At 46.7% G+C, this 20,783-nt stretch overlaps 1 protein-coding gene across 1 annotated transcript in view; it reads right to left on the bottom strand.

Moving 5' to 3' along the window:
• Positions 1-866: 866 nt before the first annotated feature.
• LOC129341006 (transmembrane protein 132D-like) overlaps positions 867-20,783 on the bottom strand; it is a 440,581-nt gene continuing 420,664 nt past the window's right edge. The window contains exons 6-9 of the mRNA XM_054995872.1: positions 13,455-13,660; positions 12,258-12,531; positions 8,445-8,636; positions 867-2,051 (exon numbers count right to left, since the gene is read on the bottom strand). Of these exons, the coding sequence (XP_054851847.1) occupies positions 867-2,051; positions 8,445-8,636; positions 12,258-12,531; positions 13,455-13,660 (1,857 nt within the window). The remainder of the gene's footprint in view (positions 2,052-8,444; positions 8,637-12,257; positions 12,532-13,454; positions 13,661-20,783) is intronic.

Here is a 20,783-nt window from a genome sequence, read left to right as displayed (position 1 = left end):
GCCCCAGTGCGACCCGCAATTAAGCCTCAAAGTAATTGTTTTAAAAAAAGTCAGCCTTATAGCGCTATAACACTATAGCGCTATTCTGCCATGGGTGGGAAACCTCTGCTACCTATCACGGTTGGCTTTTGGGTTGGCCCAGCACAACATTATAATAGAAGAGTGATATAACACAAATATGTGGAAAAATTTTTTTTTAAAGGGGTGGGATTTTTAGGGCCCCGTTTCCAGAGGCACTTTGACAGACCGTCGAATTGCGCTTTCCCCTTTTAATGTGACTGACTGGAAGCGCAAGCCGTCATCAAAAGATGGGAGAATCCGTTCTAATAACGATAACAGAAGAAACGATTTCTAGAGCAAAACTGGCGAAATAAGGGCCCGTGTGACGACGGCCTATAATTTTCATCATGTCCCTGCTTTGGGCAGCCTTTTCAGGAACATTTTCATCGGGACGTTCTCTTTCTCTCCTTGCTGGACGACCCACCACCACTGCATCCTCCTCCTAGTTTTGAACAACAGACCTGTGTGATCCTGAGAATTAAAAGTGGCGTATGTTTGTAATAATCCACATGTTGTGTTGTCGCTAATGATTTTTTTAAACAATTTCCTGGGCAAGCTCAAAGAATGAGATTTTAGCAGATTACTAATTGAATGGGTGGTTGCCTTGCATCAGAGTAATTCCCACGTACCGCTGAACACAGCAGGGACAACTGTTCCGGGTTCCGCCTGCTTTTCACAGGTCCACTGAAACCAAACCATTCACCATTTAGATTGTTCACCATTTGTTTTCACCCCGACACCCCAAAATTAAAGGCAGAAAGGTGAGTGGGAGAAAAGAAATACACCCCAAATTTCTGGGGGCAGGGTTATGCGTTTTCATGTAACCTCTCCATATAGTTTCTTAGTTCTTTGCACTCTCCCAGATCCATGTCTTGGCAAACCCACTTGATGTCATCCTCACTGCTCGTTAAGATAGAGTTGACTGTGGGGCACTCCCCGTCTGAGGAGATGGTGGTGAAGGTGGTGAACTTGACTCGCTTCCGCTTGGAGGTTGGCGAGGCAGCTGGCTCGCTCTTCTGCTCCTTCCCTTCTGGGAACAGAGCAGAGTCTGAGGACCGGAAGACTTGCCCGTTGAGGTTCTTTTGGGAGTCGGCGTTGAGGAGGTATTTGCTCTCTTCCAAGTCCACGTTTCGGTCAATGGCTGTAATGCACTCCTCCTGCTGGGTGGAAAAATTGAGGTGGTTCTCTAGCAACTCTGTCCTGTTACTCAGCCCTACCCAGTCATGCGAATGGCTCAAGCCCTCTTGTTCTTCAAAGGGAGCCTGCTTGTGCCTGTACTTCAAGGCAAAGGTGACACAGTTGATAAGGAAGACGAGAATAGCCAGGCAGAAGACACCTAACAAAGCATACATCCCGATTTCTAAGTCACTTAGGCCCCTGGGAGTCTCCAGAAGGTCATTCTCTTCCAAATCTCCATTGCTCCTTGGCAGGTCCACCTGTGCTGGGAAGCTGGTGAAGTCTATCGGGATGTTTTGCATATGGCTGTCATCGTCCAGAAGACTTTCACGGTCCTCTTTTTTGCTCAGAATGGACTTCTGAGTGGTGGCCCCTCTGGTTTCCTCGTGGCCCATCGATGAACTGTAATATGGCCCATCTTCCCTAGATCTCTCCTTCAGAGTCATCTTCTGACGCCTGTCGCTGGTGTGGTTTTCCAGGTGCACACCCACTCCACCATGCTTGCTGTCGCTCGTGTTGGGATTAGCATCGTTCTGCCCAAAGTTGACCTTGATATTTCCGGTCCCCACAGCCATAATGCTTTTCCTTTTGGATTTCTGGCACGATTCACTGATCACCATCTCCACCCTCACCAGCGGCCCCTGACCTTCTGACTCGGCAACAATGAGGGGCCATTTGAATTTTGGGCTGTGGTGAACAGAGACAACTTTCTCATCTAAAGACGTAGCCACCAAGGAGAAGTCTTTGGTGCCGTACATGTCCAAGGGCATGACTGCTCCATCGCTGAATTGGATCCAACAACTGATAGCAGCTTCCTGCAACGGGAAACAAAAAGAAAACAGTTTTTTTTAAATATGTTCATAATCAAAGAAAGCATGGGCTCCACCTATGGAGTTAGCAACATGTAAGAGCTGCTGTAGCATAGTGGTTAAGAGGTTGGGATGAGAAGCTGCTGGTTCAAATCCTGCTACTGCCGTTACCTCAGTTGGTGGCCTTGGGTAAGCGGCTCCTCTCAGCCCCAGCTCCCCAGCCTTATTGTTGGGGTAATAACAACACTGACTTTTTTTACTGCTCTGAATGGGGCACTAATCTGTCTAGAAGAGTAGTATGCAGACTATTGTTGATATTTATTATCATTGTTACTGTTGTTCTAAGAATAAGTAGTATGTCAAGGACCTCTGATCTTGCCATGAGCTGCTGGTGACTCTCTTTGAGGTCATTCTCAGATGAGATGAAGATTATGCATCTCTCCTTTCATCCATCAGGTGCAAACTGCAGGCTCCTGTAGCCTCAATTTGCCTCCAGGGCATGCGGGGAAAGCAGCTGGTATTTAACCCTTTCACCTCCACTTGGATTCGCTATTCAAAACCAGCCCCACTTTAGAAAGCCAGCCCCACTTTAGAAAGCCTGCTTTAGAAAGCCAGTTGGGTGTAGTGGTTAAGAGCGCGGGACTTTAATCTGGAGAGCTGGGTTTGATTCCCCACTCCTCCACTTGAAGCCACTTTGGGCTAGTCACAGTTCTCTGGAGCTCTCTCAGCCCCACCCACCTCACAGGGTGTTTTGTTGTGGGGATAATAATAACATACTTTGTAAACTGCTCTGAGTTGTAAACTGCTCCTTCAGTTGTCCTGAAGGGCGGTATATAAATCGAATGTTGTTGTTGTTTAATAATAGTATTTCAAAAAGGGAAGGGGAATGCATGCTCTTAAAGAACCCATCTTTTCTCCCTGTTCCTCTTTGCTCTGAAGCATGAGCCATAAACAAGTTCTGAGTCCTTAGATGACAGATGGAAGAAACTATCAGTGCCATCTTAAGAGGAGTTACATCTCTCTAAACCCATTGACTCTGATAGACTTAAAAGAGTATAATTCTGCTCACGATGGCGCTGTATGACTTGTACGACTGAGCCACACAGCTCCTCTCCCTAAGTCAACCAGTCCCTCTAGCTCAGTGTTGTCTAACAGGCAGAGCTCTCTAAGATCTCAGATGGAGCACAGCTTCCCCAGTGTCTTCTACGTGAGATTCTTCAACTGAAGTTGGGACCTTCTACCACCAAACCATTAACAGATGCCTAGCTGCAGGGCTTACCCTGACCAAATCAAATCTCCCACTCCTTCCTCAGTTGTCACTCAAGGCTGGCAGCTGGGAGACACAGCACAGTTTCCGCACACACGTCCTCCTCCTGCGCATGAGCCACAACAGCTTTCACTCGCTCAGATGACAGATCAAGGGAACTGTGATTCCAGCCTCAAGCCATATCTTGGAGAGAAAGTTAATTCCTCTTTGAAGCGTTTGTTATGGGTGTGGGGGGGAGAGCCTTTTAAATAGTCATTGGTAATAAGATTTGTTTTCTGCCGAAGTGCTAAAAGAAAAAAAGAGAGAGTGCCAATTCCCCCTGGGGCTCTTGCGAGCCAGCTTTGAAACGCTAATAAATTGCACGTCAAACCATATCACATGTGATTGGGATCATTTACGACCATTATGTGTTCAAATGAAAAGATATTTATTGCATTATTTCTAAAAACCACTTAAAATATAAAGCCTCCCCATCTTGTGCGCAAAGCTTGCTTAAATCGAAGTCTGCTTTTTTGTCGACAACATCCAGGAATCAGACTAATGCCGCCCAGTTAAGCAGGCTATTTCGACTCGGTATCTCAAATCACAACCTAAAGTGTGCATTTGGAAAACAAATCTGTCTTTCCCCTCTTTGGAGTCAGGGTCGTTCAGCATCATCCATCTTTGACCCTGCCTCTTTCTAAAAAAGAAAGGGAGCAGACAGGAAACATCTCTTCCATAGCACTTCAGCTCAAGGGGCATCCAATATAATTAATGGGCAGTAGATTCAAAAGGACAGAAGTACTTCTTCATGTAACACGTAATTAACTTGTGGAACTCAGTGGAGGATGTAGCAATGGCCGCTAACTCAGGTGGCCTTAAAAGGGAAATAGTCAATTTCATGGAGGATATGTCCATCAACGGCTATTCGCCACGGTGCCTAAATGGGACCTCTACGCTCAGAAGCACCGTGTCCCCACATGCCAGTTGTGGGGGTGGAGGTTTGGGCCTCTATGCCCATTTGTGGGCTTTTGGGGACATCTCATTGGAAACTGTATGAGGGCCAATCTACAAGTGACGAATGACACTTGAACGGCAAGTGGATTGAGTGGAGGGCAAGTGAACAGGGAGAAATACACTTGCTGTTCAAGTGTCATTCGTCACTTGTAGCTTGGCCCTGAGACAAGATGCAGGACTGGGCAGACTACTGGTCTGATCCAAAAGGGCATCTCTTATGTTCGTATCATCCCGCACCATCCCTAGAAATTCTTTTCCCCTTGATCGACCAGGTATTAAGGGATGAGCTAAACATCTTGCTCCTGATCAAACCTGATACAAACAAGAACGGAGAGAACCGTTACAAGTTCCCCAAGCTATTTCTATGCTTCCACCTATTACCTGGTTTTCATTCTCCCCCGCAAATTACACCCAAAGGATGGAGTCCAATACAACTCCGTTTCTCAGAAATCTGAAATGCCAACCTTGCTGGAGCTCAGTGCCCATCAAGCCCAGCTTTTGAGCTGATTTCAAAGCAGTCCATTTAGCTCCCCAGGTCAGCAAAGGATTAGCTCATTGGCCCAATTTCTAGCTGTGTGTCACTTGATTGCTGAACGTTTTGAAGTGTGTGTGTGTGTGTGTGTGTGTGTGAGGGGGGAAGTGCCTCATTTTTATTGCCCTGTAAAGGATGCAGTGTATAGTTATTTCTTACTCAAGCAAGTAGAAGAGAGACTTTAGGATGAATTCAGTTACCGTTTCCAGTTAGCAGATGTTCAACCACACACAGCCTGGATATTTTGCTTTAATGAAAGGTGTGGAGAAATGCCCTTAGCCTTAGAATTCACCCCAATAATTCAACTGTTGGAACGACACTGTTCAACTTGTAGTTGGCAGAATGGAAGGTCCAGGGCATGAGCCATCAACCCCCCCCCCACAGGATATGTTTTGTGTTTTTGTGTGTGTAAAGTCACAACTGACTTATGGCAACCCCAACGAGGGGCTTTCAAGGCAAGTAAGAAGCCGGTTTGCCAACTGCCTTTCTCTGTAGAGTCTTCCTTGGTGGTCTCCCATCCAAGTACCAACCCTCCTTAGCTTCCTGGGTCTGACGAGATCGGGCTATACCAGGCTGCCTTCCCTCCCACTTCAGTGTTTATAAATTATTCTGGCCAAAGCAGGAGAATAGACTCACCCTTTCATACCATGCTAGAATGTCACACCCAAGGGAGAGAGACTCAGACAGCCGAATGGCTACATAGTAATTTCTTCCTCTTAAGGCACGAAGATCAGAATGATGGTGGAAGGGTGGAGGTGGACTCCCAGTGGGAGATTATAAATTCCCAGGACGCAAGGAAGAAGTTCCCTTCTCTCTTGCTCTTCTCCATGAATGGGCACAAGCCGTGCAGGACTAAGTCTTTTGCCCATGTGATGAAGGTCAGTGGGGAGAAATCCCAAATCAGACAGTTATGGATTTTTAAACGTTGCAACTTCAGGGAATCCTTACCTGCCTTAATTCAACATCGTTTAGGATAAGTACTGTGTAGGGTGACAATTGTGGGTTTTCACCTTCGTATCCTTGCTTAGCCTGATGCTTGAACAGATTGTGCATACTCTTTTTATTTTTGTTTATTAAACTTTCTTACGTTTCGAAAGCTTTTAGCTTGAGCCTTGTAAAAATACCACACCTATTTGCTCTTGTTGTCTAAAGGGTAGGAGGGGCAGTGGGTGAGTTCACCATCCTTTGGGGCATGATAGTCTCTGAATTGTAGAAGTGCAAGCGATCGTCCCTGAGCTAGCTTGTAAAACCGAAGCGGGTTATGCAGCAACTATATGGAGCTATCAAACGGCAATGCAGGCACAGAGTTCTGGATGTTTGTTTTTGGTACCCTCTGGGAGTAAGGGCAAGGGATGGTGTTGCCAAGTGGTGAACTGGGACTGCTGTAGGTTTTTCTGACCTCCTGGGATCCCAAAGGAATGGAGGTTGCAAGACTGTTCCTTTACAGAAAAACACACACACCATACATTAAGGCTTAGCAGCTGACAGTCCTTGGGCTAAATGCCACCATGTGCACACGCATGCCCAACTGACAAAAGAAGGACATAGTGTACCACAGGAGTAACAGTGGGGCTCAGCAGTCCCTTGCCCCGATTTTCTAGGGTTGGCAGGTCCCCTTACCCTCCCAGTGGGAGGGGAGACCTGGCACTTACCTTGTTGGTCCTTGTGCATGTGTGCTTCCAACAGGCGTGATGACATCACTTCCAGAAGTGACATCATTGTGCCCGGCAGTGGGCATGCCCCCTCTCTTCAAAGAGGGAGCTGCTAGGCACAATGACATCACTTTAGGAAGTGACATCATTGCGCCTGCAGAGAGGGCACCTGCTGCTTGCTGGCCCAAGAGGTATTTTTGCCTCCTGGGCCCATTCCCCAGGGCCTTTCCCACCCACTGGCCAGGTGAGTTGTAGCGGGAGGGGGGGGCAGAGGCTGGAAGCAGGGGATCCTTCACCCCCACCAAAAGACTGGCAGTCCTACCATTTACAGTGCAATCCGAAGCAGAGTTACTGCAGTATAAGGCCACTGATTTCAATGGGCTTAGATTGGAATAACTCTGTTTAGGATTGCACTGTTACTTTATAATGAGTAGTGACTTCTACAATTGGAATTGTCTCTGGAACGTCTATAGACCCCTTGTTGTACATGTGTACTAACAGATTAGATGCAAGGTCTGTCCCATCTTGGGGATTTATCTTCTGGAGAGCCAATTTCCAAAGATCACTAATTTAATCAGGAAATATTTCAAGTGTTGCCCCCCACCCCAGCTTCTCCCCACCACTTTCCAGACAAAGAGGGCAGTTGGAGGCTACACAGGCCAAAACGTGAGTCTAACCTTGACAATCTCAGTTACTTTACTAAAACAGGCCGAAAGAGTCCGCCCTTCCCCCTCGAAATGCGATTTACACTAGGATGAACGAAAGCCCTTGGCCCGAGATACTTTATGATAGGGAAGGAGAAACCGTAACTCTTTCACTTTTTAATTTCTCAGTGGTATAGAGAAAGTCGAATAAGTGTTTGCCCAGGTAAACAACTGGACAAGATGGTCCTCTGCTTGCCAAAGGAAAAACATTGTATATTTATGGCAGGTGAATTGTGTGATGGTGTATTATTTACGGCAGGTGAAAGGAGAGATGGGAAGTCACTGCTTCCTGGCACCAGCAGCATTTTTAAAGTCCTGTTACTGGAACTTACTTTTGTCTATTTAGGGGCTCATTGGCCTTCAGATGTGAGAGTCTCTAAATTTAGAATATTCTATTAGGATAATATTAATAGAAGTATTGGCGCGATCCCATTGGCTAGATCCCAGCAGCTCAGCCAAAAGGCAGCGGATCTCCAGGGTCCCTCTGAGTCTCAGCACTTGTTTTGATTCTTTCTCCGAGAAACTGGGACTGCAGCTGGAGATTTTTCATGGCAAACTCTACTGCTGAGCCCCTCCCCGCCATGCAAGCGCGCTCAGATGCCCCCTGCTCCATCTCAGAGATTTATCTTCTGGAGGGTTAAATTCTGAAGATCATCAATTTACGTTAGAAAATATTTCAAATGGGCCCACCAGGTAAAGTCAGGCTTCACAACTGGCAGCCTGGTACTGCTCAAGACATTTTTGATACTCGTAGTAGCTACTCTCCTCTCGGACCGGCTGCTTCTGCCTCGCCCCTGCCTGGGAGTCACAAGACAGAATCCGCCTTCACCTTTAAAAACACCTCCTTTAAAAACAGCACCCATCCCCAGCCCTCTTTAAAACAGCACCATAAGCTGTGCCTCTATGTAACTTCTGGGGGAAAGCCACAAGTGACATCAAGTAGCTCTAGGAATGATCAGAAACTATCACAGAGTTTCTGATGATTGCTAGAGCAGCCCGATGTCACTTCCAGGTTTTCCTTGGAAGTGACGTAGCCGTGCACAGGACATTGCAGCAGCCCTCCCCCACCCACAAACCTGCAGCCATTGGAAGGCCTCGTAGTCCTACTCGCAGGCAGGTAGGTAGGTGGCTGGTTAGTGATGGGAAGCTGGAGGGTGTGTGGGGTGGGTGTGTGCATGGCAGGAAAGGTTCCCACCCCTCAAATCTACCACCCCCTCACATGATCTTATTTCAGAGCCAGCCTCTTACCTGTTTTGGTGTCTGAAGAATTTCCTGGGCTACAGCTGTGGCAAAGATGGCCTTATTGCTTCCTGGGCTCAGCTGTAAGGAGAGGGAAAGGCCAGTCACCAGCTGGACTCCCAGGTCAGTAATCGTCACCTTCTCATCCAGAACGGTCACGGTCTTCTCGGCCAAGATGGCATCGGAGAGAGGGGACAAAATCTGCAGGGAAAAGTCAAGGCAATCAACCATACATGTTACTGCAAACACAAGGAGGGTCAAACTTCTCCTAATAAATGCTTGCTGCACTTCAAAATAAGCTAACTGCTGGACGCAAATTAAGGTTACCGACTGACCAGAAAAAAAGCCATCTTGGCCTGGTCTTGTAACTTTTAACAGCACTTTGCTCTACAGAAATCTGCTGGCAAGTTTTTCACAGCAGGAAGATTAACATGATTACCGACTAATGTCTACCAATCAAGTTGCCATTAAAGGCACAGGAGCAGGACGCATTAGAAAAGCTGGCGAGCCTAGCACAGATCTTGCCTGTAAGCTTACAGTCTGAGAGAGACAAGACAAAAAGAAAAGAGGGAAGGACACCAGTGCTTACTCCCTCCTCTTTATAAGACAGCCAGCGTGGTGTAATGGTTAGAGTGTCAGACTAGGATCTGGGAGACCCAGGTTCGAATCCCCCACTCTGCCATGGAAGCTTTCTTGGGCCAATTACACATACATGTAACCTAACCTACTGCATAGGATTGTTATGAGGATAAAGGATAAAATGGAGAAGAGAATGATGTAAGCCATTTTGGGTCCCCATTGAGGAGATCGATGAAATATAAATGAAGCCAATAAAAATGTACATAAAAGCAATTTTAATTCTTAACTGGGCACACCATACCCCATTCTCTCTCTTTCTCTGCCCTTACTTCCCATTACCCTCCCTGCCTCTGACCTTTGTGCTTCTAACTCTGCTGCTCTTGGTTGCCCGCAAAGATTCTTGCTATCTCAGACACCACCCACTTTCCCGCACTGCCATTCTGCCTGGATGTCCTTCTTAGAAGACCAAAGTGGCACCAACCTCACTTCCAAGCCCAGCCTTTCCCACAAAACTGTTGGCTTTGCTCCGGTTGGTTGTCCTCCCCTGGCAAAATAAGCTACACCCCCGCAATGATATCTGATCACGTCCTTCCTCTGTGCCAACTTTCCTCTCCCACACTGTTTCAAAGTAACCACTGCAAGGCAGGGACTTGACTTTTCCCCTTACATGACGGCGTTAAGAACACTCTTGGGACCGGACCCATAAAACAGAGTTAAAACAGATGGCAGCGGACTGTGTTGACCGAGACCTCCGCATTTCCAAAGCAGCTGACTTTGATGATTTCTTCTACGGCAGGCTATTTGTATTCTTTAAAGTGGGCTGACTAGCAATTTCTCTCTCACACTGAATTCCCTTCCTGGAGATATTCTTTATATTTATGGACACTTGCAAAAGGCAAGACAAGATGTAGAGCCTTTGAAACCTATAAATAAAGATCCTTATGGAGGGCTGTGGAGCATTTCTTCTTCCCAAAGAGGACTTTCCGAGCGCTGACAGTTTGTTCAATGGATCAGGCAAGTGCAAGTGATCAATGTCTTGGGGGCTTCTGGGCAATGAGGGGTGGGAGGACTCAGCGCCAGCTATCCAAGAGTGTACGAATGGGTTTTTATAAAAAAGGTTTTCTGTGCATTCATCTTGAAACTTTAGACATTTTGCACCTTGCAGACTCCCCTTCGCTCAATCTGGAACTGGTTAGGTAGATTTAAACCAAAAGCACATCCGCCCCTTACCCCCGGGTGCAATTTGATTAGTGGTTCGGCAAAAAGGTCTCGGCCACTGCACAGACTTTTGCACCAGGTTTCTTGGTTTGAATGCCAAACCTCAGTTTTAATTCAGACCCGGAGACAATTTGCTCAGGAAAGTGTCAAGATACTGGCCGCATCTGCCCTACCCATACCAGGGGGTGGGGCTAGAGGTTATGATGTTATGACTGTCTGTTGCAGCTGCGTTTCCCAGGATGTGAATTCTTGACACATCTCTCTTAACTACGCTTGCTCCTAGCTGCTGAAAAAGGAGCCCACTTAACCTTGAACCTTGTATCCTCTCCTGTATAGTTAGTTCCCAGCAGATTTAGTCAGGCTCTAGAAAGGGGTGGGGGGGGGAGAGAATGTTAGTCTGTAAATGCTATAGGTGTTTGATATGTAGGCATGCCTCATTCCTGACAACGATGCCCTAAGTTCCTGAACTAGCAACTTTTCAATAAAGCTCTTACTAACAAATGATGGAGTCTTTTGAAGGTTACTCAGCGATCCTTACAGAAAGTGATGCTCAAGTTGTAAGACATCTTTATATGATGTGCTGGTAGGTAGGTAAAGGTAGTCCCCCTGTGCAAGCACCGAGTCATTACTGACCCATGGGGGGACGTCGCATCACGATGTTTTCTTGGCAGACTTTTTGTTATGGGGTGGTTTGCCATTGCCTTCCCCAGTCATCTACACTTTACCCCCAGGAAACTGGGTACTCATTTTACCGACCTTGCAAGGATGGGAAGCTGAGTCAATCTTGAGCCGGTCACTTGAACCTGGCTTCTGCCAGGATCAAACTCAGGTCGTGAGCAGAGCTTGGGCTGCAGGACTGCCGCTTACCACTCTGCGCCACGGGGCTCTTCCATTATGTGCTGTATTCTGAACCAGACAACTAGCAGTCTGGAGACTCCCTCCTTCCTGCTCATCCCATTCCCATCACTTCTTTGCCCCTGTCTGGATCCCAGTTCTTTGCTCCACACGGGGAACTGGAAGCAAGGCAAAGTGAAAATCCTCAAGGACTTTCAAAATACGACTTTAGGCAGATGATGAGAAGGAGCGCAGAAAAGGATAGGCTGGTGCTAGGCTCTTGTGCCCAAGGTAATGCTGAGAACTTTTTGCCTTTCTCTGGGCAAACAGCAGCAGTTATTAGGAAGGGGGAGATTGCTGGGAATTTCCTGCATTGTGTAAGGGGGTTGGACTAGATGACCCTTGGTGATCCCTTCCAGCTCTTATGTTTCTGTGTTTCTGCTGCTGAAATTTGATGATCTCACTGCTAAGACAGACTGCTTCTTCTAAAAAATCCTGCCTGCTGTTATTCAGCATCACACATTTCCAGTTCTATTATTTGCTAGCGGTCATCATGGGCTATAGCTATAGTCTCAAAAAAGAAGTTGTAGCAGTGCCATTCTGTCTTGCCTTCTGCCCTCACTAAGCCTCTGAGCAAGCAGATGCTTTGTCACCTACCTCTTTGAAAGCATGCCTCGCTGTTCCATGCCAAATACTTCTTCAGGCAGTGCAAAAATCGACAAGGAATTTACTACAACGAGTGAGGGCTTCAGGCTTGAAACTGCCTTAGAGGAAGTCGTATCATTGGTCCGTACAGTTTACTCTCAGCGGCTCTTTGAGGTCACAGGTAGGCAAGACCTTTTCCTAACACCTGCCACCTGAGATCTTTGGACTGGAAACTCCAAGGATTGAAATTGTAAGCAAATCAGGCTTTCTGTCACTGAGCTATAGCCTTTCCCCTGCGTGAGCTTAGATGGATAGTCCAGAAAAGGATTTCATAAAGTTACAGAAGCTAGGAATGACCATTGGTTACTAGCTTTGAATGCTAAATGGAAACTCCATGTACAGAAGCAGTATATCCCTGAATTCTAAACACTGAGGACATGCAACAGGGGAGGGCTGCTGCCTTGACACCCTACTTGTAAGATTTCTAGAGGCATTTGTTTGGTCACTGTTGCTCTTATATCACAGTGCAGTTCTTTTTCTTCATACCTGTATAGTTGTCATTCCTAACTCCTGTCCGACCAACATCTGTCCATCCTGCAGCTTTGCGATTCTCGGCTCTTCTACTTGCATGAAGTCACTCACCAGCTCGGTGATGTCGACTTGCCAGTCGGAGCCCAGCAAATAAGCGGTGTGGCCACCAGGGTCTGAGGGTTCGGCTACAAACTGTGTGAGGACTCGTACCATGGCATGTTGGTACTGGAGGGTGCAGCCCCTTCCCTTCCGCTCATCTTCCTCTTCGTCATCACTGTCTCTAGCTGGCCTGTCAAAGGAATGACACAGAAGGATCAGGGGAAAAAATCAGAAAAAAAGGTCCCAGGCGTTCTCAGGAAACCTCCAAGAGATCCCTAAAGGTGTACTTCCATTCCTAACATTCCAGATATATGTTCTATGCAGATTCCAAAGACGAGCGCACGCAGAGATGAGCTCCCGTCTCTTTTGATCCATGGCCATTCTTATCCCATCCTCCCTCTACAGAGTTCAGGGCAGAATATATGCTTATTATCGCCTCCATTTTATCCGCAGAACAACCGTGTAAGAGTCTCTCTACACAAGACATCTCACACGGGTATGCTCAAGTGTAAGGAGACGCACTGTTAGCCGGGAAGCATAGTTTAAAAAGACAGAGCTGGCGGAGGTTGCTAATTTCATCTTCGCCTCCCTGAAGGCTCTGTCAATTTCACCTCCCTTTGGGGAGGCGAAGATGAAATTAACAAACCCTCTGAGGAGCGATCTCCATCCACTCTGTCTTTTAAAACTAACGTCCTGGCTAACATTGCGTCTCCCTACACTTGAGCATCCCTGTGTAAGACGTCTTGTGTAGAGACACTCTAAGATAGACTAGCCTGAGAGAGAAGGAATGGTTCAGTCGTGCAGTACCCTTTTTGCATACAGAAGGTCCCAGATTCAACCCCTGGCATCTCCAGTAAAAGGAAATCAGGGAACAGATACCAGGAAAGATACCCTCCTACCCAAGATCTTGAAAGCCACCGCTCATCACAGAAGATAACGGAAAGCTAGATGGACCAATGGCGCTATTTAGTGGAAGGCAGTTTCGTATGACCATTGTCCTAAAAGTACAATATCAAGCAAATGTCTGCTGAACTTCAGGGCTTGATGTTGTGCAACCTAACCAGACCTTGCCAAGCACCCAGTCCTGACAGAACGTTCTCAGACAAAACCCACCTCTTATTGGAGATAATGGGAATTCGCCACCCCTTGATCTGATTTAGCTCTGTGTCTGAAACCTCTATCTGGAGAGGGAGGCGGGGCACCCAGACGGTCATCTCTAGCGGGGCACTCAGATGCTGGTACGTGAAATGAAGGACGACGTTCACCTTCCCTTTCATTTCCTTCCCATTGACAAAAACATAGTCGCATCTGTCAGAGACCTGGAAAAGAGAGGAGAGGCAAACAGAAAAATGAATAACCCTCGCCGCAAAGCAATAAGGCATTATTCAGCAGGGGAAGACGGGAGAGCAGAGAAATGGGACTCCGGCTTCTGCTGAAGTTTCTTCCTTCTGTCTTGGGACTGCAGGAGAAACAGCCAGGTCAAAGCAAGAGAGAGAGACAAAAAGAGATAGAGATGGGGACAATTTGGAAAAATGTGAAGGAGAATGGAGCCTGTGTATCCATTCAGGGCAGCAAGATAAAGCAGAGAGGATAATGTATTGTCGAAGGCTTTCACGGCCGGAGAACGATGGTTGTTGTGGGTTTTCCGGGCTGTATTGCCGTGGTCTTGGCATTGTAGTTCCTGACGTTTCGCCAGCAGCTGTGGCTGGCATCTTCAGAGGTGTAGCACCAAAAGACAGAGATCTCTCAGTGTCACAGAGATCTCTGTCTTTTGGTGCTACACCTCTGAAGATGCCAGCCACAGCTGCTGGCGAAACGTCAGGAACTACAATGCCAAGATCATGGCAATACAGCCCGGAAAACCCACAACAACCAGAGAGGATAATGTTACGCGACTAAGATGTTCCGCATTCTATCTCATTTTTATCCCTCTGTTTCTCTTAGGGTGGTATCCTCCCCTCCGCTATTTTATCCCTACAATCACCATGTGGGGTAGGTTAGACAGAGAGAGAATGACTGATTCAAGGTCCCCTCCAGAGCTTCAAGGTAGAGCAAGATTTGACTACAGTTCTCCCAGATCCCAGCCCATCTCTGAACCAGTACACCACCGTGGCTCTCTGCCTGCACAGCCGATACTAAAACGGTGATTGCTTTTCATATCTAACTTGCAAGCATCAAATGGGCCTTGAACGGAGATCTTCATCTACATTATAGTATGCTTTGTGATCAGGGGTGAAAGTAACTGAGAATGGGTCCACCCAGAGTACCAGTAAGAAAGTAGCCGAAGTAGTACCTCCTGTTTTCTGCTTCCAGCCCCCTGAGACATACAGTACCAATAAGAAATACCTGTTACGTCTTTCACCTGTTTTGTGACGAATCACTCAGAGCTACATAGTGAAGGAAGAGACGCGCAGGATTGTCTTCCCAGGTTTCTGGAGGTTTAGAACCAGAGACCTAGGGCAGAGTGAAGGAGGTGTAGCTTGATAGGGTAGGGCAGAGTTTTTTGTGGCAGGCTGGGGTGAAGCCTGATGAATTAGGAGGTCCAGCCAAGAGCCGAAACTCAATTTGTGGTGCTTTATTCTTGGCTTATCCTTCAGAAAGGCGAAGGAGAATATTTACATAACTACTGTAAAATAATCCTGAAAACTATTTACTGACCCAAGGTCTACAAGGGAGCTTTGAGATGGGATCTAAGGAAAATAATCTTTCCCCTCTCCTGCTTCTAGATCCTCATCTTCAGATTTAACACTTTCCTAAAGGCTGGAGAAAGAGCTTAATTTTGTGTCCAGTCTGAAATCTGCTGAGCCGTGGCTCCTCCCTCTCCCAGGCAGCCAATCACAGTCCTGCTTCTCAGTGTCTGGCGTGGCTGTCCTTTGGGTTCTGCCCTTACGTTCCATCTTGATTCTGACACCTTCTTGATGGGTCTCATACTTTCAGCAAGTGGTGACCCGATTTTCACATCTGGGAATCAAAACATACCTGGCTTGCAACATCCATTGTCTCTGGAGCCGATTGCCCTTTACAATCACAACAATAACTTATCTGCAATGCAACACAAGCAGCATTTTGAGCATTTTCTGCACAGTTGGGAGTATTCAGCATAGGGACTCTCCAGGTAGCCACTGTTGGCACACGTTCACAATTTTCTGGTTCACATATGCCTCGGGGTCACGCGTCACTCAGAAGAGCCACATTTCTAGAGCATGCCTTGTTTATTCATCATGCAGGCATATGCTCAAATCTTACTGGATTGCACAAGAGGTCCTAACTGGATCCTTGCAGACCAATTTAGAACACACAGTTTGCACAAACGTGCTCAGAATTAGATGAAGAAAATGGGCACGGCTGGAATACTCAGTTGGGTCGGGTGATCACTGGCCAGGGAAGTAGAACGGGGAAATCTGTGGGTGAGCAGCGTGAATACCAACATACAGATGCATCTGTGATATAATTGAGAAGAATTTCAAGTGTTACATAAAAGTGGAGTTTTTTGAGCATCCAATGGCGTTGCTCACAATTTGCAGTCAAATTACGATTTGAACTCAGAAATCTTTGCCAGTCACTGCATTCAGTCCACTAGTGAAAAGTGCCTCCAGTCCTACAGAATCGTAAGGTGAATTGCTGCATCGTTGACGAGGGGCTTTCAGTTTTCCGTTCTGCTTCTGACGTCAACTTGTTTATAATTTCTTGCCCTGGCCATCAATAAGGTGGGAAAGTTAATAAATCACACCTTTTCTGGAGCCTTCACCCATATCGAGGTGAGATGACACAACCTGTTTGTCACAGCTGGTTAAAATATTGGTCCAAATGCACGTCAGATAATTTATTAACTACCACTTTGCTGCTGTGATGATCTGAAGGAATGATCTATTAAAACCCTGAACTCTTTTTCACAATCCATTACCAGCCAGGCCTTCTGTTCCATTATGCTGGGATATTTAATATTTCTGCCTCCAGGATGCATGATCTCGCACTTATATGAATTTAATGCCATTTTTGACTTCTCTGTTTAAATGCAGATCAGATCTAAATCTTGTCAAAACACCAGAAACGGCTGCAATTTACATTCCTGAATATTCCCCTCCTCTCCGGAAGAAGAACCTGACTGGAATGCTGAAGAATAAATCCATGACCAAATTCTTTGTCTGCCACTAACTAAGCAGATGTAGTGGTGGAGAGAACTCTGAATCCTCAGAGCTTAGTCGAAAGAGGATGAGTGCTATTAACACAGATGATAGGGTTGCCAGACCAGATCCAGCACTAGCAAAATGGTGTTGCACAATGACATGAAGTCACTTTTACCTAGGAACCTGAAAGAGACTTCACTGTTTCCTGTGATGTTCTAGGATTTCCCCCCAATCTCTATGGCAAAAACCATAGACATTGGGGAAATTCCTAGAGATCCATTGAGCACCCGTTAGGGATTCTGGGGGTTGTAGCATGCAAATGGTACAGATGGAGTAACATAGCAGAAATGTACAAGGCTGCTGTTCTGCATAGCTTACAACACACATTTTGATAGCAATGAAAGTCAACAGAACCAGGGCAAAGGAGAGAGAGATCAGAATATTAAACAGACTAAGGGGAAGAAAATAGTGAATGAGTGTATAGTTGGTAGGGCTGGGGATAAAGGTTAAGTGATCAAGCCAAACTATGCACGGCCTTCAACCTGACTCACCATTAACCTGTGGGATATGTAGGTGGCCCACAGACATGGTGCCACTCTAGAGAAGGCCACGCCTGATGAGCTTTTCCACAAGATACCACTACAAAGAATGGCTTGCCTGGTATCATGATTAATCTATACTTTTATAACAACTATTACCTGAATGATAGTTCAAGCAACGGTCCTTTGACTTCAATGAGATTTGCTTCCAAGTCCACAGGTTTTTATTGGGTTGTGAGTTGCACTGTTAGGAATATAATAATAACTGTGCTTATATACTACTCTTCTAGACAGATCCGTGTCCCACTCATTGTAATGAACAAAGTTAGTGTTATCTTTACAGAAGGGGGAACTGTGGCTGAGAGGATTGGCTTACTCAAGGTTACCTGCTGAGCTCATGGCAGTAATGGGAGTCAAACCAGCAGAATTCTGATTTGCAGCCCAACCATTCAGTATACTATAATAACTGTGCTTATATAATGTTCTTCTAGACAGATTAGTGCCCCATTTCAAGCAGTGAACTAAGTCAGCATTATTATTATCCCCACAATGCAGCTGGGGAGCTGGAGCTGAGAGGAGTGGCTTCCCCAAGGCCACCAGCTGAGCCCATGGCAGTAGTGGGATTCGAATCAGCAGATTGCTGATTCACATTACAATTCTCTGGTTGGAGGTACTGGGTCCATGGCAATCCCATAACACATTTCAATGCCTAGGACTCCCACATTCCTACGAATCCTTCCTACTGGTGAACCACCTACCAAAACACAGTACCTCAGCCAGGTACAGGGATTGCCCATGTGCTTGACTGCACCACCCAATCCACACACACACTCCAGCACTTCACTCCTGTTTTTCATAGTCCCTGGCAGGTTGAAAAAAAAAGATAGGGTTAGTTGATCTGGGTTGGCTCACTAGATATGGCTGGGAGATGGAAGATGGTGTTCAACTTAGTGAGTAGGGACTTGGGGTTGAACCAACTCTGCCCTGCGCAATGAAGATAGTATTAGGTGGGTGGCTGTGTTGTTCCAACAGTAGAACAGCAGGATTTGAGTCCAGTGGGATCTTACAGAAAGGATAAGGGAGCGTTGACTCTTGGAAAGCCATACCCTGAAAACTGGACTCCCATGCAATGAACTACTCAAAGGGGAGGCTGAAAGAGCAGCATTGCTCTCCCCAGGCCCCGTCAAGCGTTCCCTAAGAGTCACTTTATGTACTCACTTTACATTAAGGTCAGCGCCTCACATGTGTTCCCCGCCCCCCTGTGCATGTCTCTGTCGTGCTGGCATTTAAAAATGTTTTTGCTCTCTCTTCTTTCCCCAGGAGTTGTAATTTTCTGCTCCCTTCTGCTGTCCTGTCAATCATGGTCCGTTCCCATCTCTTCATTTCTTTTAAATGTTAAACCCTTTCCTTGATTCTCCTTCCATCTCATCTCTGATGTACAGAGGTCCCACTCAGTACCGTCTTAATGGCAGAGAACAGAGAAAAGCAGTCTTCTGCTCTAACAGTTTGAGAGCCAGTTTGGTGTAGTGGTTAAGAGCGGCGGGACTCTAATCTGGAGAGCCAGGTTTGATTCCCCACTCCTCCACTTGAAGCCAGCTGGGTGACCTTGGGTCAGTCACAGTGTCTAGGAGCTCTCTCAGCCCCACTCACCTCACAGGGTGTTTGTTGTGAGGATAATAATAACACACTTTGTAAACCACTCTGAGTGGACGTTAAGTTGTCCTGAAGGGCGGTATATAAATTGAATGTTATTATAACAGAAATCCTGATTAGTAAAGAATCCACTATAACTTCCCCCTCTGAGGATTCCATCTCTCCCATTGATCCCAGCACAGAGGAGGGTACTGTAGCATAGTGGTTAAGTGGCTGTGCTCCAAGCAAGCACTCTGCTGGTTCGACTCCCACTACTGCCATGAGCTCTGCAGGTGGCCTTGGGTAAGCTGCTCCTCTCAGTCCCACCTCTCCAGCTATATTGCGGGGATAATAACAACATTGACTGTTCACTAGTCTGAGTGGGGCACTAATCTGTCTAGAAGAGCAGTATATAAGCACCGTTATTTTAGCACAGTGAGTGGTTGGGTTGTGAATCAGCACTCTGCTAGTTCGACTCCCACTACTGCCATGAGCTCTGCAGATGGCCTTGGGTAAGCCACTCCTCTCAGCTGCAGCTCCCCAGCTGTATTGCGGGGATAATAATAACACTGACTTTATTCACCACTCTGAGCGGGGCACTAATCTGTCCAGAAGGGAAGTATATGAGCACACATTTATTGCTGTTGTTATCTTTCTGTATTTGTACCTGTTGTACTATTTATGGAATTCCGAGCTGCTGATTGTGTTGAATTGCGTTGTTTAATCTGCCTTGAACCTCAGTGAGAAAGGCGGTCTATAAAGAAACAAACAAATACTTGTGGCTATTTCAACCACAGTTTTAAAAATCTACACCTAGGAAAGCATTTGCACCAACACACTCTTACCATGTGAACATAAGCATATCTCTTGGTTTAAGCTATGCAAAATGCCTTTAAGGTTCAAACCCTGAGACAGAGGGTGGTGTTTAGGGGCTCAGTAGTGGTGCCTGTTTAAATGGGGTGGAGGAAAGGGTTCTCCGGCAGGGCTGTCAGGCAATGTTTGGCAAGTCAAGCCATGGAACCCACCAATCAGAAAACAAATGCTGTAGCTAGTATGAGGGGCTGCTTAAAAAGCAAAGGACGGTCATTCTCATACTTATTGGTTCATTAAGTCATATAATATAAGCATTTTGATTTGGGCCATGTCTGCAGATCTACAAGAAATCTACCACTGGCTGCCAAGGAGCAGGGCGCCACTCCCTGACCAGCTAAAACCAAGAGCTCCTCCTCCGTGGTTAGGCCCACCTCAAGTGGTGCTCTGCCCCCCCTCTTCACCAGCGATGAGACTTCTCATGAGTAGCCCTACTGGTGTCATCACCCATTTCATCTTGAGCTAAATCGTACACCGACTTCTCTGTTATTGCACGGATGGCCCTGGCAAAAAGCAGCTCCAGCCCCCCATGGGATTCCTGGACACAGTTAATGCAATAACCCAGCGAAGCCGTTAAATCACGCCCCTCCTTTGACAGACCTCCGCAGTCCCACTCTATTGTAATAGGTTTCAAACAAATGTGCTGACATCCCTTGTCTTTAATAGTCAGAGGGCATCGTTGGGTACCCAAAGGCGTTGCGGAGAGAAAGGAAAGGGGGTGGATGTGTCTGGATGAGCAGAATCATCTTTCAAATGGCTTTTTGTGAGTTATTTGGCAGGGGAAAGGAGGAGGAAGAGGCCGTTACTCAGTGGGAGGGCACATTCTCTGCATGCTGAAAGTGCTCCCAGTTCAATCTGTAGTCGAAGGATATCAGTATTAGGGGTCAACGTGGCTGAGCACCTGCTGAGGCCTTCAGCCAGGCAGAGGGCCCACCTCTTGACTGGAGACGCCGGGTCCCTCTCCTGTTTCCAAATGGGAAGAGAGCTTGGAAGCAGCACAAGAGAATCATATTCTGACGCCTCCTATGGGCACTTCTCCTAATAACCTCAAGGTGATGTGGTGATGTTCAAGCAGGTACAGCCACCAGCTTTGATGGAGTGCAAGGAAGGGGCATTCTTTTCTCTACAGTATAGCCACATTTGTGGAAAACAGAAGAGGAAGGCTACAGGGTAAGGTTTTATGGACACTGCTTGCCCAAGATGCAGAGGAGTTAGCCGTGTTAGTCTGGAGCAGCAAAATCAAAAAGAGTCCAGTAGCGCCTTTAAGACTAACC

The sequence above is a fragment of the Eublepharis macularius genome, chromosome 13 (assembly GCF_028583425.1).
Source record: "Eublepharis macularius isolate TG4126 chromosome 13, MPM_Emac_v1.0, whole genome shotgun sequence".
NCBI lineage: Eukaryota > Metazoa > Chordata > Lepidosauria > Squamata > Eublepharidae > Eublepharis > Eublepharis macularius.
The sequence above is the reverse complement of the archived record's forward strand: the minus strand, read 5'-3'. Positions and strand labels throughout refer to the sequence as shown.